The sequence below is a fragment of the Zonotrichia albicollis genome, chromosome 23 (assembly GCF_047830755.1).
Source record: "Zonotrichia albicollis isolate bZonAlb1 chromosome 23, bZonAlb1.hap1, whole genome shotgun sequence".
NCBI classification, from domain to species: domain Eukaryota; kingdom Metazoa; phylum Chordata; class Aves; order Passeriformes; family Passerellidae; genus Zonotrichia; species Zonotrichia albicollis.
Genome location: NC_133841.1, coordinates 3,576,511 through 3,593,795, shown reverse-complemented (window position 1 = coordinate 3,593,795; position 17,285 = coordinate 3,576,511). Strand labels below are relative to the sequence as shown.

Here is a 17,285-nt window from a genome sequence, read left to right as displayed (position 1 = left end):
AGAAAAAGTCATTGATAGCAGTGACAGAACATCTCTGTCAGAGAAAAAAGCACCAAAAAAAATCCCAAATAAATTTTAAAATGGCATTACTGCCTGGTCAGTACCAACGGCAGTGAATTTGGGGCTGTGAATTTCCTGTTCAATCTGGTGTTTCTTAAAAATCCTTAAAAATATTTAACAATAATGATGTAAAAATCTGCATGGCATTTGCTCCCCCAGGTGTGTCAGGGCTGTGTGTCAGTCAGGCTCCCTGACACAGTGGGGAGTTGTAACCTATTAGCAAAAATATCAAAATACACATAGATTAGATAATTAAATTTCACAGACACCCCTTTCACAGCCAGCAGGACAATACAGCAAACTGAGAGGGGTGAGACAGAGAAAACATTAAAAATTTCAAGTTCCATGGATAACTTCCCCTTTTCTTCTTCTCTTGAGTACCTATTTCTCTTCCATGACATAACATTCCATGAATGATTATCTCATTATCACCAGGCCCTGCATATCACTAATATTTTTTGAAGGTTAAACAGGATTAATAAATGTTACATGTCATATTGGAATTTTAAAGGAGAAACTGGGGAAAAAATATTGGATGCATGCACATGGCCCAGGAGACCATATCTGGAAAAGCAAATTCACTTTTTTTAGTGTGCAAATCCCAAAATTAGATTTATTTTTTTAATGTTCTAGTCCTTTAACATTTGCATGAGTAAAACTGATTTTGACAGGCAGTTAGTTTATTTTTGCTCTGGTTGGTGAGATTTCTTCCAGCTCTTGTTGAAACTTGCTCAGAATGGAACTGAACGAGAAGAGTGTTTGCAAATGACCTCGAAGGGCTTGAAAATGACCTCGGAGAGAGTTTGGAAATGACCTCAGAGGGTTTGAAAATGACCTCGGAGAGGTTTAAAAAACGAGTGCGATGCTGAGGAGGGGCAGGAGCGCCACGCTGGGTGGGACACAGGGACACGGCGGGGCCCGCCTGGAGCCGCTCATGAATGAACTCCGGCTGATTCTATTTTTTTATGAATGGGCTCCCCGCGATGAATGAACAGCGCTGCCCTGCGATGTGATTGGCCCGCCAGGGTGGAGGCCACGCCCACTCCTCAATGGCTGGCGGCCGAGGCGAGCGGTGATTGGCGGGCGTGCCCCGACTCGGAGCTTCATTCACAAATTCGATCAAACAAAGGAGTGGGCGAGCCGGGGCCGTGAGCGCGGCCAATGGGGGGGGACCGGCCCCGGGCCCGGGCCCACGGCGGCCTCGGAGCGGCCACGGGGCGGCTTCGCCGGGGGCTCCGCGTGGGCCGGGCCCGCCGCTGCTGAAGGACGGCTCGGACGGGACCCGCTCCCTGTCCCGGGGCTCGTCCCGGCAGGGCTCGGTCCCGCCTCGCATCCCAAGTTTCAGCGACGCGTTCTCCGCCTCTCCCGGTTCCCAGCCCGGTTCCCCTGCCCCGGTATCCCCCAGATGCCCCAGGAGGATGAAGGGGTACCTGGACCAGCAGGTGCCGTTCACCTTCCCGCAGGTGAGTGGCGGCTCCGCCGGGGGGGGCTCCGGGCCGGCCCCGCTCCGCCCGGGGCTCCGCTCTGAGCCGCTCCTCCCTCCGCAGCAGCCCCCGGGCCCGGCGCTGCCCGCGGGCCGAGCCGTGCTGGGCGCCGCCAGGACTCCCGGGGAACCGGCGGTGCCGCCCGAGCAGGACTCGGAAGGTGAGAGGGACCGGGGGGTGGCCGGGCGGGAACCGGGACCGGGAGCGGGAGTGGGGTCGGATCCTGCCCCGCTCCGTGCCCGGAGCATCCCGCAATCAGCGGCTCCTCTCCCCGCAGAGCTCTTCCAGGACCTGCGGCAGCTCCAGGAGACCTGGCTGACTGAAGGTAGGCTGCTTCCCTTCTTCTTAAACTTCTGGAATGCTCTGCTCGGGGAGGCGGTGGAGTCGCCGTCGCTGGAGGTGTTTAAAACAAGCCTGGATGTGCCAGGGTTTAGTTGAGGTGTCAGGGAATGGGTTGGACTCGATGGTCTTGAAGATCTCTTCCAACCCAGTGATTCTGTGATTTCCCCCAGCTCTGCTGGGTGCCATCCCTGGATGAGTTTAAAACAAGCCTGGATGTGGCACTGGGTGCCAGGGTCTAGTGGAGAAGATGTTGGGGCTGGGTTGGACTCGATGATCTCGGGGGTCTCTTCCAACCTGGTCATTCTGTTCTGTCCTTTGTGCTCACACCATTCCCACAAGGTCATTTCCTCTGGAATGGTCACCAGTGACACCAGGACAGGAGGACACCGCCTCCAGCTGTGCCAGGGGGAGTTCAGGCTGGGCATGAGCAAAAAGTCCTTCACAGAAAGAGGGAGTGGGCACTGGGATGTGCTGCCAGGGAGGTGGGCACTGCCCTCGAGGTGTTTAAACAAGCACTAGGTGCCAACGTTTAGCTGAGATGTCAGGAAATGGGTTGGACTCAATGATCTTGAAGGTCTCTTCCAACCCAGTGATTCCATGATTCCCCCAGCTCTGTCGGTTTTGAGTTGGTTTTGGGGTTTGTCCCTCTCCTGGCTCCAAACAAAAGTGTTTTTTTCCAGCCTTGCCAGCCCCGGGTTTGTAGAAATGAGGACGCTGAATGGCACCATTGTGCCGGGCATTTGCTCATGAATGGAGCTTGGCTGCTGGCCCGCTTCCCTGGGTACAATTTTCGCTCCAGGCTGTTTGGAACTGCTTCGATTTTATGCTAATTTGTCACTTATCTTTGTAGGTTGCCAGAACGTTGATATTTTCTTAAACAACAAAGTAGTCTTTTAATTTGGGGAATAAAAAATGCTTCTATTTTTTCTTTTTTTCTTCTTTTTCTTTCTTTTTTTTTTTTTTCGTGTAATACTTTGTGGGGACCTTCCTGGAATTTACATACTTTTCAGTTTAGTGTCTTCATTGTTTTGAACTTCAAGGAAAACTTTGAATGCCAGGAAGTCACATTAATTCCAAGTAAATCTAGTTCTAAACGTGGTGATTTTGCTCTAATTCCAGTAATACAGATGATCCATTTGGTAGAAAATTCAAAACACATCCTCGAGTACGGTCTTTTGGTAAAGACAGAAGTACTTATTGTATCTAGGTAGTTTAAAATATTTAACAATAATGATGTAAAAATATGCATGGCGTTTTGAGCAGGGTTACTGCCTGAGGTTCATTTTTGGCTGACTAGGCTTCCACCCTTTATGTCCCTTAATTTTGACTGCATCACCTGTGTTTTAGAGCAGAGGGAGTGCAATCTGTTCTCCACTCTGCAATATCAAAAACTGTAACTTTTGTTAGCAGCAGCAACATTTCTTTCAGGCAGCACTGACAGACTTTATGAAAAAACAACAATCTGCTGCCAGCTCTCCCTCCCCTGCAGTAAAAGGGATGTAAAAGTAATTGTTAGAAGTTATAAAATATGGGTAGGGTTTCTCCCAGGACTCACATGTATTCATTAATCCCAAAGGAAAACTCTCCTTAGTCACTAAAATCATCCCAGCAGAAAGCTCAGATCTTTCCTGCAGAGATTTATTTCTGCCTTAGCGCTAATTATGCTGAACAAAGTGCCAAAACTGACTGCTCCCTGCCTCTTTTTCTCCCTCCCTCCCTCCCTCTCTCTCCTGACAGCTCAGGTTCCAGACAATGATGAGCAATTTGTGCCTGACTTCCATTCAGAAAACTGTAAGTACCATGGGAATGCTCACACCCTCTGGGGGGAAAAGGCAAATCCAAATTCTGGTGCCTTTCCCCCCTGCTCCAGGCAGTTTCCCCCACATAAACTGAAATTAAACACTTTTATTGGCTGCTCTTGTTTCCCTCCTTCCTCAGAGCTTGGTCTCTGAGCCATAAATTTAATTTCTTTCTCTTTTTGACCTAGAGCTCAGGAGAGGTCCCATTTTCACTCTGAGTGAATCAGTGAGTCAGGTGTAATGTGAGATCCTGTTCCAGCTATTAGGGGCTGGAAAGAATTGGCTGCTCCCAACGCATCCAACATCTTGACAATCCCATGGAGTTCAGGGCACTGAACTGTTGGCACAGCAGAGATTCAGCCAAGGAACCCCTGCATTCACAAATGCTGATAATCACAGCTCCCCACAAAGAAGAAAAGTGTCAGGTTGACCTTTCCTTTCTCTCCTGCAGTAGCTTTTCACAGTCCTCCTGCTAAGATCAAGAAGGAGCCCCAGAGCCCCTCGGAGCTGTCCTGCAGCCACGAGCAGCCGCTCCAGCACAACAGCAAGCAGTGCCTTTATGCCAGGTATGGCTCACACAGAGGGGGCAGCAGCTGCTCTGAAATCTGTGTGTGGGTTTGGAAAGTCAGGTGTGTGCTAAGGAAGGCAGGAGCCTCCCCTGAAATGGAAATTATAAACCCCCTCCCTCTGGATTGTTATAAATTTGAAATTAAGGGCTCTCAGGCAAAGATATGGGAGCAGGGATAACAGTCCTTTATTAGGGAAGAAAATAAAAATTATATAAATAGTTCAATAGAACAAAACAACACTGCCAGAGTCAGAACCCAGCCTGACACCCTGTGGGTCAGGCTGTTGGCAGCAGTGCCATTGGAATTGTGGCTCAGCCCTCCTGCAGTGTCAGGGGTGGCTGTGCTGGAGCAGGGATCCTGCAAAAGGATGGGGTTTTCCTCTGAGGATCCAGTGGAAGAGGCAGCTGTTCCTGTGGGAATCCAGTGGAAAGGCTGTTCTGGTGTCCCAGAATCTCAGATTGTATCCAGTTAGGAATGTTTGAAATCTCCAGATTGTATCCAGGTAGAAATGTTTGAAATCTCCAGATTGTATCCAGTTAGAAATGTTTGAAATCTCAGATTATATCCAGTTAGAAATGTTTGAAATCTCAGATTGTACCCAGGTAGGAATGTTTGAAATCTTCAGATTGTATCCAGGTAGGAATGCTTGGCTCCTCCCCCTGGGCGGAGCATCTCCCCATGGGATGATGGAATTTTATCAGCCATTCAGGGACACTCAATGACCCATTAACAGAAGGTAATTAATCATTACTGACCAATTAACAGAATGTCTCCTGGAGGGAGGTTTGACTGTGGAAGAGATAAAGAAAAATGCCCAATGAACAGCAGATCCCCACTCCACCTCTACAGATGATGATAAAACACACTCCCAGCTAAATCTTGCAGCCTAAGACAGAGATGTTCCGGGTGCTGCCCCAAGTCCCTCCTGGAGATCTGAAGCAATCTCTGTTTGGCTGTTGCAGTGCCTACGAGCAGCCCAGACAGTGCCCCAGCCCTGGAGTCCTGGTTCAGCCAGCCCTGCAGCAGCTCCCCAGGCAGGACAGGAGCTTCCCCTGCCCTGCAGGGCCACCCAGCTCCACCTCCAGCTGTGGCTTCCTCAGCGAGAGCAGGTGAGTGACCCCAGAGCTGGGGAGGGGACAGCCACAGGTGAGGGTTGTCCTCCTGGGTGGTGGCAGCAGGAAGGTGGACGTGCTCTGTTTGCAGCTCCTGTGGCACCCAGCTCTGCTGCCTGGGCTGTGAAATCCACACCCTTAACCCTGCCAGGTCCTGCAGCGATGGGCTGTGGGGCAGCTGCCCTTGGAAACGTCCTGCCCTGGGATGTCACCCTTCCTTCAGCCACAGGGAGCTCCTGCAGCTCCAGCGATGGCTGAGGAGTTTCTGCCCCTCATCCAGCCCCGTGCCAGGGCTGAAACCAGGGGAGACCAGAAAGCAAAAACCAGGGCTGAAACCAAGGAACCCAGAAAACAAAAACCAGGGCTGAAACCAAGGGGGACCAGAAAACAAAAACCAGGGGGGTCCAGAAAGCAAAAACCAGGGCTGAAACCAAGGGGCCAGAAAACAAAAACCAGGGACCCAGAAAACAAAAACCAGGGACCCAGAAAACAAAATCAGGGCTGAAACTGGGGGCCAAGAAAAGAAAATCAGGGCTGAAACCGGGGACCCAGAAATCAAAAACCAGGGCTGAAACCAGGGGGTTTTTGTCACCATTAGGTTGGACGTGACAAACACACATGTGATCAGAGCCTAAGAAGAAAAATGGTTTTATTCTGCGTGTTCTCTAGCTTATATACTCTTAATAGAGTGTGATTTTAAGTCATTAACTACATCACAATAACTGATTATATTTATTGGTGCAAAGCAAGTAGTGTTAATATAATTGGCAAAAGTTTTACAGAAATTTAATAAGGCATGTATACACATTTACTTATGCATGTAGTCTAACTTACAAAAATTTTATATATATATATAATAGATATATATACATATACATAATAAATATTATAGATATAATAGATATTATAGATATAATAGATATTATATATATTTATATATACCTTTTAATATATCTATATACACATTTACTTATGCACATAGTGTAGCTTACAAAAATTTTCTATAGATATAATAGAATAGATATATATAATAGATATAAAAATTTCCCAAAATTTTTATAATTTTTTAATTTTTAATTTTAAAAATATTTTTACCTTAATTTTTTTATAATTTTTATTTTAAATTACAGAAATGTTATATATATATAATAGATATTATATATAGAAAATAGATAGATATATTTATAGATATATTTTATATATCTATCAATATATATTAATAATGTAGGTATATTATTAATATTAATAGTAAGATATATTGATAATATCAATATATATTTATATATATCTATATATATCTATATAGATATATAAATATATAGATAGATATATAGATATATATAGATATATATAGATATATATATAGGTACATATATATATATATATATATATATATATATATATATATGTATATCTTTTCTAATCTGTTTCCATGTTAACAATCTTGTCATCCTTGTTATGGATACACTCAAAAATCATAAATTGTTATTTCTTCTATTAACTCAGCTTTGTTGCAGGTCAGCTCTCAAGCCCCCCACAGTTTCTCCACAGGCTCAGGGGATCCCCCATTGTTTCTGGGGCTGCAAATCCTCAAGGAAGCAGCGGTCTCACATCTTCTCCCTCCTTAGCTCTGCCTATCAGCGGCCTCTGGAGATGTGCCAGCCCTTCCCACCGTCCCAGGAGGACCCCAGTGCCTACCAGTGCCTCCAGTTCCCCCAGCAGGGCTTCAAGCAGGAGCAGCAGGACCCCCAGTACGAGGCAGCAGAGCGGGCAGGCAGCGGGCAGCAGTTCCCTGCAGCGGTGCTGGTCAAGCAGGAGCAGGTGGATTACCTGTACGAGCCAGGTAGGCAGAACTGACCCCTCCTGAGGGCAGGGACTGTGGGGGTGATGGGGGTGGGATGGTGGGGATGGATGGAGAGGAGAGATCTCTGCAGCCAGGGCGTGGAATTTGGGGTTTATTGCAAAGGGCCCTGCTGGGAGCTGCAGCCACAGCTGGGCCAGGCCCAAGAGAAGTAAAGAGGATGAGAGGGTGAGAGAGTAAAACGGTAAGAGAGCGAGGTTCCCATTACAATACAACAAATCTTCTGTGTTGAATATTCTAATTCTCACTAACCAATCTAGTACAAGATACAAATCCTACAGCATTTACATACAGCCTATAAGAATCATTACATTACCATACTGTGTTCCATTTTAAACCCTAAAAACTCCTCTTTGGACCCCTTCTGCCAAGCTGTGGGGTCTGCTCTGACCCTTGGGCCTGTCTGCAGGCAGAGGGTGTTGTTTTACCTTCAGCTGGCCACACCATTGTTTTCCAGTTGTTCAGTAACTGAGGTATCTCAAAGCTTGCTTTCATTTCAATCTCCCTTACAGTTTCCATATTCTCAAAATCTTTTGCCAGACAATCATATTTACAAGGCTTTCCTGTTTCACCTCCCCCAGCAATGGGCACCATCAGGGGGTGAGCAGCTCCTTGGGGAGCACCCAGCTGGATGAGCTGCTGCTCTCTCAGCTCTGGAGCAGCACTGGCAGCAGCGTGAGCTCTCTGGGAGCTAAAACAGCTCTGATGTTCACTGCAGCCAAAATAAGGCTGGGAGACTCCTCTTGCTCTGAGAAAGAATTTGTGGTGCAGAGCTGAAAGCTTGAGCAAGGCAGGAGGCGATGTTAAATCCGCTCAAACAAGGTAAAAGTAAGGAGCCAATTAGGAGACACTCAAAATTCATGATTAGCCCGCTCACACCATCAGGAATGACAAAAAGGCTGTTTCCAGTTTCACAGGGAGTTTTTGGTTTTGGGGGTGTTTGTGAGCTTAGAAAGTAAGTGAGGTCAGTTTTGAAGAAATCATGGTGAAAACAGTAAACAGCAGCAGAAAGGAAGGAATTAAATGTGTTGAAGTCAGTGATGCCAGAAAGAGCTCTCTAGATTCCAGATATCTCCACCAGGTGATTCTCTTATTTTTCCACAAGGGATAAATCTTATTTTTCTTATTTTTCTGACTCACTACCCTGAGATCACAATACCCTTCTTCCAGAGGGAGTGATACCTCTGCTTTCCTGGTATTTTAATGGACAGCTGGAATGGTTTCCTTTAGCAGAAATAAGCACAAAAATCAAAAGCTCCTATGAGGGGATCACTGTGGTGATATTGGTATTACAATTTCACTGGGTCTGTTCAGAAAATGTGCAAGCCCAGAGGATGGAAATGTGGTTTTGTGAGAGTTTATGGTTGTAATAACACCCAGGCTGTCAGCTCAGAGTTCTCTTCCCTCAGCATCAGCAAAAATCTGCTGGCAGCCATGGCCAGACACAGGGGTGAGAGGGAAATGGAACATAAACCTTTGCAAAGTTACAGCTTCTGTTTGAGCTGTGCACAGTAAATAAATTCGATTCAGAAAACACAAATTGCAGTGCACAGACAGCACTTTACACACAGAACCAGGAAAAGACTTCCTGCTTGTTTTTAGTTTTTCTCTTATATTTCCTAAACTGATTGTGAGAATGCCCCCTCATGATGTGAAAAAGCCAGGGAGAATTGAGGCATCTGAAATGTCATTTGTGAGACTCTAGAAACATTCAGATGCTGCTGCTCTCCATTTTCAGCATCACAGTTCCCCTGGAAAAATGTAATGCCTTCTTAAAGCAGCAGCAAAGTGTGTAATTATCTTAAACTAAGAGGAGAGAGAGGTTCAGATTGATTTTGAATATTGATTTATACATGATTTTGTGTAAAAGTGATGTGGAGGTGATTGGCTGGATATCCTGGCTGCTCTGAAGGATGGTGCCACAAAATTTTACTGCTCTAATTCGTGATTTAAAGGATAATGCAAATGAGCTGTAGTTATCAGTCTGACTCTCACCCTTTAGCAGGGCTCCAAGAGGACCTTGGTTAAACTCACCTGTCCACCTGTGCTTTTTAAACAAATGGGTTTGTTAATTTGTTAATTGCTCTGTAGATGCTCCTGAGTGCCCTTCCATGTACGTGAACGCTGAGGGTTACCCCAGCCACTGCAGCACAGAGGATGCACCAGGTGAGAGCTGCAGGCGCTGCCTTTTCTCCCTGCCCCTCTGCTCCCACCCTGACTGCTGCTGTTGCTTTCTCTTCCAGGCTATGGCAAGCAGATGAGGCCCTTTGCTGATGATGTCTGTGTTGTTCCAGAGAAATTTGAAGGTTGGAGAAAGAAAGGCTTGGAGTTTTTATATAAGATAGGGTTATCCATCACCTTAGCCAGCCCCTTGGCCAGTACCTACATAGTTCATTACCCTTGTGTTTTTGTACCCAGCTTTTTGGTGTTTTGCTCATTTTTTGAGCTTTCTTAGCAGCAACCAGGCCTTCTAGCATAATCAGCTTAATTGTGACTCATATCAGAGCTGCTCTTTTGAATTTACCACTGTTTTATGTGAACTGAAATATTCCAGGTAAACATTTTGAAGCAGCGAAATGTGCTGCTTTTTTCCCCCCTTTTTTTCGCTGTTCTCCTTAGAGATTGTCTTGTTTGTCCTTGCCAGCAGGAGACCTCAAGCAGGAAGGTGCAGGGTACAGGGAAGGACCCCCCTACCAGAGACGGGGCTCGCTGCAGCTCTGGCAGTTCCTCGTGGCCCTCTTGGACAACCCCACCAATTCCCACTTCATTGCCTGGACTGGGAGAGGGATGGAGTTCAAGCTCATTGAGCCAGAGGAGGTGAAACCATCGGGCTTCTCTACAACACTCTTGTTTCTTGCTCTGTTGCTCTTTATATGCTCTGTAAATTCCCAAGTGGCTTTTCCTCTGCCCTGCCAGTGGCACTTCCCACATCCTGCAGCAAGTCAAGGGTTTTAGAAGAGGTCAAAACACTTGAGTGGCACAAAAACCAGGATTAAGAAAGACTGCTTTTGTGTGAATTTATAACCTCAGCCATGCAGTGAGTCAAATTATCCACAGCCCTCATTTCCCTGGATATTCACTCTCAAGCTTGCAGTGACCTGTGCTTGAGTCAAATTATCCACAGCCTTCATTTCCCTGGATATTCACTCTCAAGCTTGCAGTGGCCTGTGCTGCCTTGTCATGCTCCATACTTGAGGCTGACACTGAGGTTTGGAGTTCTGCAATCAGTATGGCTCAAAAGTTTTCATAAAATATGCCCTAGTCTATCTTTATTTCAAAATTACTTCCACTGAAGTGTAATTCCAAATGCTGCCATGCTCCAAAAAAATCCAGTGGTACTTGACAGCATCTGGGAGAAGTGTCCATAATATCTGTTCATCTCTTGTTGCACTTAGAGCTGCATTTAGCACTGCTCTGGCTACAAATCAAAATTTATGGGCACTTTCAGTGCAGATGAGTTGATATTGGCTTACAACAGACTTCTGAGTCTCATGGATAAAGCTGAAAATCGTGTAGGAGTAGGAAAGCACAGGTCGCTTCCAGTGTGCTCCCTCCTGGAGCTTGGTCTCCTGATAAACATGGAACCATGAAAATTAGGTGTAACATAGGGAAAAGCAGCCCTAGAAGAAAGCTCCTGGAGGGAGGATTGGTTGTGGAGGAGATAAAAAAGAACTGCATAATAAACAGCCGAGAACTGCCCCACCTATGACAGGTGGCGATAGAATAAATCTATTTATTTATATTTAATAAATATTTCAGCTAAATCTCTCAAGCTGAGGCAGCTGTGCTCACAGGCATTGCCACTTTGGTGCTGTTTGCAGGTGGCCAGGCCCTGGGGCATCCAGAAGGAGTAGGAAAGCTCAGGTCTCTTCCAGTGTGCTAACTCATGTTTGTTCTCCTGATAAACATGGAACCTTGAAAATTAGGTGTAACATAGGGAAAAGCAGCCCTAGAAGAAGGCTCCTGGAGGGAGGATTGGTTGTTGAAGAGATAAAGAAAACTGCTCAATGAACTGCAGATAAATGCCCCACCTCTGACAGACAGTGATAGAAAAAATGTATTTATTTAGATTTAATAAATTTTTTACATAAATCTCTCAAGCTGAGGCAGCTGTGCTCACAGGCATTGCCACTTTGGTGCTGTGTTTGCAGGTGGCCAGGCTCTGGGGCATCCAGAAGGAGTAGAAAGGCACAGGTCTCTTCCAGTGTGCTCCCTCATTCTTGGTTTCCTGATAAACATGGAACCTTGAAAATTAGGTGTAACATAGGGAAAAGCAGCCCTAGAAGAAGGCTCCTGGAGGGAGGATTGGTTGTTGAAGAGATAAAGAAAACTGCTCAATGAACTGCAGATAAATGCCCCACCTCTGACAGATGGCAATAGAATAAATCTATTTATTTATATTTAATAAATATTTCAGCTAAATCTTTCAAGCTGAGGCAGCTGTGCTCACAGGCATTGCTCTTTGGTGCTGTTTGCAGGTGGCCAGGCTCTGGGGCATCCAGAAGAACCGTCCAGCCATGAACTACGACAAGCTGAGCCGCTCTCTGCGCTACTACTACGAGAAAGGCATCATGCAGAAGGTCAGCTTGCAAATCAGGAAAAATTATGTTTTATGTGATGCTTCTCTTGTTTGAGACAAGAGGCCTTAGATAGGCCTTGAGCTAGCTGTGGGAAATAGCAAAGGTAAGATTTTTAGAAAGCTGGGCAAGCAGGCCTTAGAAAGAACAGAAAACTCAGAGCTAGCTGCAACTGCAAAGCATGAGAAACCAAACAAAGGGGGAATTAGAGTTTCTTTCTTTTTTTGTGTATATTCTGCAGTCAGGAGAGTTGGAATTGACGCAGCTTCGAGGAGGTAGAATCAGTGAAGGAGAGGCTGCCTGGAACTTGGTGCTGTGTGGCAGGGATGGTGTGAGGGCCCTGGAGAGAGAACGGGGAGTGTGTCTGAGTGCAGACTGTTCAGGGACAGAGTGTCAGCTGCCAGCACCCCAGGCTCCAGGAGTGACATATTTTCTCCTCAAGCCAGGTCCTATAAGCTCTCAGAGAAACATATCCTACCCAAGCTAGCCCAGCTACCTCAAATGGCATAAAATCAGCAGGCTGGCTTCTGAGGTAGTGTTAGAAACAGAAAAGTTTTATTAAAAGGCAAAATAACAAAACTCTTTACAGAGAAAACCTGAGCTAGGGGCAAGAGGCTCCTGCTAAAACACCCCACAAAAGTGATTAGTTCCTTTGTTCTCTTCTTTTCTAGTGAATTGCTCAGGCAGGACTTTCTGGCCTCTGTCCAATCCTTAGGTCTGACTTGAAGTCCCCAAGGTCCTATCTGGGGACAAAGACACCTATGAGGTGTCTTTTTACCAAATTGAGGAGAGAAACTTCTGGGCTTTTTCCTTTTTAAGGAGACCAAGGATAATTTAGTCACTCCATCAACAGGGGGCACATTCCTGCACAGGAGCTGCTCCAGGGGAGGTCAGAGCAGCAAGAGGACAGCAGGGAAACCTTCCCCAAATTCCTATGCCTGCTTAAGTGCCACGTACCTGAGCTTGCTGGCTTTCTCAGATGCACTGTGGAGGGAGAGGAGAAGAGGGAGTGGGACAGGGACAAAGCAGGTGAAAGATAAATTCTGATTTCCTAGCCAGTGTTTGCTCCAAGGAGCAACGAGCAGCTCTGACACATCTCAGGGCAGGCAGATGTTGGTGCAAACCTCCCCTGGCGCTGCCCCTGGGCCTGCAGCACTCACCGGGCCTCCTCTCCTCCCTGCAGGTGGCTGGGGAGCGATACGTGTACAAGTTTGTGTGCGAGCCCGAGGCTCTGTTCTCCATGGCCTTCCCCGAGCAGCCGCGGCTGAGGGCGGAGCTGGAGCTCAGCGAGGAGGACACGCTGCCCCTGTCCCACCTGGGGGACAATGGCTGCCACCTGCCAGAGCTCAGCAGCTTCCCTGCACAGCTCTGCAGCAAGGGCTACACCTACTAGCATTGCTGGGAGCTCTGTGTGGGCAGGGAGGGAGGGAGGGAGGGATGGATGGATGGGTGGATGGATGATGGATGGATGGGTGGATGGACGATGGATGGATGGATGGATGGATGATGGATGGATGGATGGGTGGATGATGGATGATGGGTGGATGGATGGGTGGGTGGATGGATGGATGGGTGGATGGATGGACACGCTGCCCCTGTCCCACCTGCCAGAGCTCAGCAGCTTCCCTGCACAGCTCTGCAGCAAGGGCTACACCTACGAGCACTGCTGGGAGCTCTGTGGGCAGGATGGATGGAGGGATGGAGGGATGGAGGGATGGATGGATGGATGGATGGATGGATGGATGGATGATGGATGGATGGAGGGATGGATGGACACGCTGCCCCTGTCCCACCTGCCAGAGCTCAGCAGCTTCCCTGCACAGCTCTGCAGCAAAGGCTACACCTACTAGCACTGCTGGGAGCTCTGTGGGCAGGGATGGGTGGATGGTGGGCAGCTGGTGCAGTGTTTGTTCAGCCAGCTCTGAACTCTGCAGCCCTGCCCAGGACAAGTTTTCAGGTACACAAATGGAAAATCACCTGGGGCAGCACGCAGGGCTCTTGTGTGCTTGTGCTAAAACCTTGGTTGAGTGAGGATGGGGCAGGTTCTCTCAGGTGATTGTACCAAACCTGTCACAATCCCCTCACTGCAGAGGGAGGGGATGCTGTCCCACCAGGGCTTTTTTCATTCAGAAAAACGAGAGAAATGATGAGAATGTTACAGTGCTGCTGCGGACTCTGTTCCTCCTGTCCATGTCCTGAACCTCTGCATGACCTGGTTCCAGCTCTGACCAGAGGAACTCACTCTGAAAGGCCACTTCAGCCTTCCCAGGATGGCTGCAGGACAATGCTCCCAGATTTTGTGCCTTCCTTGAGGAATACTCATCAATTATCCTGCATGCTCCTGCCCTATCCCCTCCCTGCCCATGCCAGCAGTTTGTGCTGTTCAGGCCCTCAGAGCAGGGCAGGTGCAGGATCCTGCAGTCCATGGCCCAAAGGGATTTTATTGATTTATTGCCCTGCTCTGGGGCACAGCTCAAACCAGCGCCTCCTTCAGGGCTGTGGGAAGCAGCAAAGCCTGAGACACAGCTCAGTGCAGTGCTGTGGCTTTTCCAAACTGGAAAAGTTCCTCAAAAAACATCCTCAGGAGATTTGAAGAGCTGCCAGGCTCTGGAGTGTGCCCGTCCTGAGCTTGGCTAGAGAATTGACTGAGGCAAGAGGTGGGATTGAATTTAATCACACCTGGTGGAGGTGAGATTAAAAAATGCTATACAAAATAATCTGAACTATACATAGATCTTAATATAGGAATTCAGACTTAAACTCCACAGATATTTGCATGTTTGGGGGGAATTCAGATGTGTTGAAAGGCAGCTCTCTCTGCAGTCCAGTGCAGCACATGCACTTAACTAAACTGGCAGGTTTTCCACAACAGTAAATGTTTGTATTGGGCACCACATCCTGATTAAGAGGTGTTTAATTTTAATCAGCAGCTCCACCACATTCCCAGTTAGACAAGTGTACCCATACAGAAAAAGTCTCTTTCCACTGCTTCAGATTGATGTTTCAGCTGCTGAATACAAAACATTGCCAATCCTGCCAGCATGGTAGCCTGTAGAAAAAATTCTGTATATTGACTGAAAGCCTGATTTTCCCTGCTGCCTGTCCCTGCATGGCCAATGCCAACCCTCCCAAAGCCATGGCAGGCAGCTCTCCCTGCCTGAGGAGGGCTGGACATCAGAGCTGTCTGCTCTGCTGCTGCTTTGGTGTTCTGGCAGCTCTGCCCCTCCTGCCCTGCCCTGCCCAGCCCCTGGGCTGTGCCAGAAGAGAGGGTGAAGGGAAACCTTTCCTTTGGTATAAACTGCCTTTACTATTTATGAGTGTAAAAATATTATCATTAATAAATTGGTCTGTGTTGGGCCAGTGCAACCTCACTGAGTGCTCCTCCTTGACCTTCTGGGTTTGCTCCTCCCTTGGCACCTCCACCTGCAGCATTCCCAAGGATGTGACATCGATCCTTTGGGCCACCCCCTGCCCTTCCCTCCTGTCCTTTCCTTGACTCTCTGAGTCCAAAGTTACAAACTTTGTCATTCCCTTTAATTTTATGATGATACAACACGAGGGAAAGCTCAGGACATTGAACATCCCTGCTGACCTTTGTACAGAGAGGTATTTCCAACACAGTTACTTTTCAATGTGAAACATTCTTCCAATTCACTGGGTAAAACAACCAGCAAGGTACTTCTCCACATTTCAACAATAATTTTAGCAAATGTCCCAGTTTTAGAAAAAAAAATAAGGTTTCTACAGTTATGGAGTCAAATAAATTTCATCTGTTAGCAACAAAAAAAAATATTTTACAGATAGTTTGGGCCTGACATAGCACACTTCTTTTTAAAACAATAAACTGTTATACAATTTTTACACTTTAGCTGTAAGAGCTCATTCTATTACAAAAACCCAACAGCTGTGATGCCACCAAATACTGTAAGTGAAAATAAAGCACATGGCACATTGAATAAAAGGTCCAAACACTTGTAACCACTTCCATTCCCAGATGGAACTGTGCTGCAGAGGGGATTAATGGCTGATAAACCCTGATGGGGATGAAGGGTAAGTCTTGCAGCCTGACCTGTGCCATTGTCCAAATATATTCTAGCTGGGTTTCAAGAATTTTTCCTGCCTTATCCCAAAGCCAGAGATACTAAATATCTCACCACAGATGGCTTAAATAAAATACAAGTATTTACATTGCATGGGAAAATGCATAAACTTGGTAAAATAAAGAACAGGCTGCTCCCAAAAAGCAGTCACTGAGCAAGAACCTTAAGCAGGAATAAATCCCTTTTAGCAGGGTAAAAACACAAACTATTCCACCTTCTATTTGTCTGGTCACTCAGAACCCAATCAGGCTGGTCAGTAACCAGTTTTAAATCATTTTTTTGTGTTGTTCAGCTCAGCTCACCCAGACCCTGAGTCTTAGATCTTGTCTCTTGAAAGGTGAACAATCAGCTTTAAATCACCATTTTTTGTGTTGTTCCGCTGAGTACCCAGACTCCTCAGTCTTAGATTTTGCCTCTTGAAAGATGAACAACCAGTTCACCATTTTTTGTTTTGTTTAGCTCAGTACCCAGACCCTGAGTCTTAGATTTTGTCTCTCAAAAGGGGAATCTCTAAAAGGAGAGGCTAAAAATTTAAGCTTAGTAACCCAGACTCCTTAGTCTTAGATTTTGTCTCTTGAAAGGTGAACAACCAGTTTTAAATCACCATTTTTTGTGTTGTTCAGCTCAAAGCCCAGACTCCTGAGTCTTTGATTTTCTCTCTCAAAAGGGGAATATCTAAAAGGGGAAGCTAAAAATTTCAGCTCAGTTCACCCAGACTCCTCAGTCTTAGATTTTGTCCCTTGACAGATGAACAACCAGTTCTAAATCACCATTTTTTCTGTTGTTCAGCTCAAAGCCCAGACCTTGAGTCTTAGATTTTGTCTCTCAAAAGAGGCATCACTAAAGTGCTCCAAGCCCCACAGCTGTGCAGCTGCAGCACATCTGGGCTGCCCAGGCTGAGCTGCAGGGGGCTGTGTGTGCCCAGGACAGTGGCAGCAGTGCACAGGCCCAGCCCCACAGGGGCAGAGCAGCAGAGCCAGCGGGAGCAGAGCTCAGCGCCGGCGGAAGGCGCGCGAGATCCGCCAGGCGTTGGGCTCCTCGTAGCGGTTGTAGAGCGGCTCCAGCCTCTGCTGCTTCTTCTGCTTGCTCAGCTTGGTGGGGTCAGAGACCTTGAAGAAAGCTGGGGCAAACTCCACCAGCCAGCGAGGATCGATGGTTGTCACCTCCCTCATGTACTCCTTGGTGGTCAGCACCAGCTCGTGATACACCACCCTGGGAAAAGGGACGGAATGCTGAAAATCGGGTTTTGCAAACAAGAAGCAACAAGGAAAGGGCTGGAGGAGCTAAGCTTGCTCCTTTTAAGCTCCAGAAGAACCATCCAGAAGAGTTATCGCTCTGGATAAAGGACTGAGCAAGCCCAGTGCTTAAAAATTGCTTTTGT

The 17,285-nt window shown here is 47.0% G+C and overlaps 2 protein-coding genes across 8 annotated transcripts in view; one reads left to right on the top strand and one right to left on the bottom strand.

The window, feature by feature from the left end:
- The first annotated feature begins 1,141 nt into the window (after window positions 1–1,141).
- Window positions 1,142–16,032, top strand: ETV4 (ETS variant transcription factor 4). Of its 6 annotated transcripts, none has more exons than XM_074557787.1 (13): window positions 1,142–1,523; window positions 1,611–1,704; window positions 1,822–1,869; window positions 3,624–3,677; window positions 4,137–4,251; window positions 5,217–5,363; window positions 6,995–7,209; window positions 9,319–9,393; window positions 9,471–9,533; window positions 9,872–10,044; window positions 11,706–11,807; window positions 12,988–13,190; window positions 13,459–16,032. In XM_074557787.1, the coding sequence occupies exons 1-13, from the start codon at window positions 1,479–1,481 to the stop codon at window positions 13,652–13,654; spliced, it is 1,530 nt and encodes a 509-aa protein (XP_074413888.1). In that variant the 5' UTR covers window positions 1,142–1,478; the 3' UTR covers window positions 13,655–16,032. The 6 variants fall into 6 exon arrangements, with proteins under 6 accessions (XP_074413888.1, XP_074413887.1, XP_074413886.1 ...); XM_074557786.1 differs by having other exon boundaries at window positions 1,144–1,523; window positions 1,608–1,704; window positions 9,875–10,044; XM_074557785.1 differs by having other exon boundaries at window positions 1,144–1,523; window positions 1,608–1,704.
- The window catches only part of DHX8 (DEAH-box helicase 8), a 19,260-nt gene continuing 17,704 nt past the window's right edge, over window positions 15,730–17,285 (bottom strand). The window contains exons 23-24 of one of the 2 annotated variants that reach the window (XR_012583581.1): window positions 16,378–17,116; window positions 15,730–16,213 (exon numbers count right to left, since the gene is read on the bottom strand). Coding sequence is in view for 1 of the 2 variants with exons in the window: in XM_074557781.1 (XP_074413882.1) it covers window positions 16,897–17,116 (220 nt within the window). In the remaining variant the exon portion in view is untranslated. Of the gene's footprint in view, window positions 17,117–17,285 lie in introns of both variants that reach the window. The other variant, XM_074557781.1, reaches the window with a different exon arrangement.

Excerpts from the sequence above, each read along its gene's own strand:
- ETV4 (XM_074557785.1), top strand. The coding sequence starts at position 1,479 with ATGAAGGGGTACCTGGACCAGCAGGTGCCGTTCACCTTCCCGCAG. Across the intron at positions 3,678-4,136 it reads TGACTTCCATTCAGAAAACT|TAGCTTTTCACAGTCCTCCT; the intron begins GTAAGTACCATG and ends TCTCTCCTGCAG. Across the intron at positions 10,045-11,705 it reads AGCTCATTGAGCCAGAGGAG|GTGGCCAGGCTCTGGGGCAT; the intron begins GTGAAACCATCG and ends TGCTGTTTGCAG.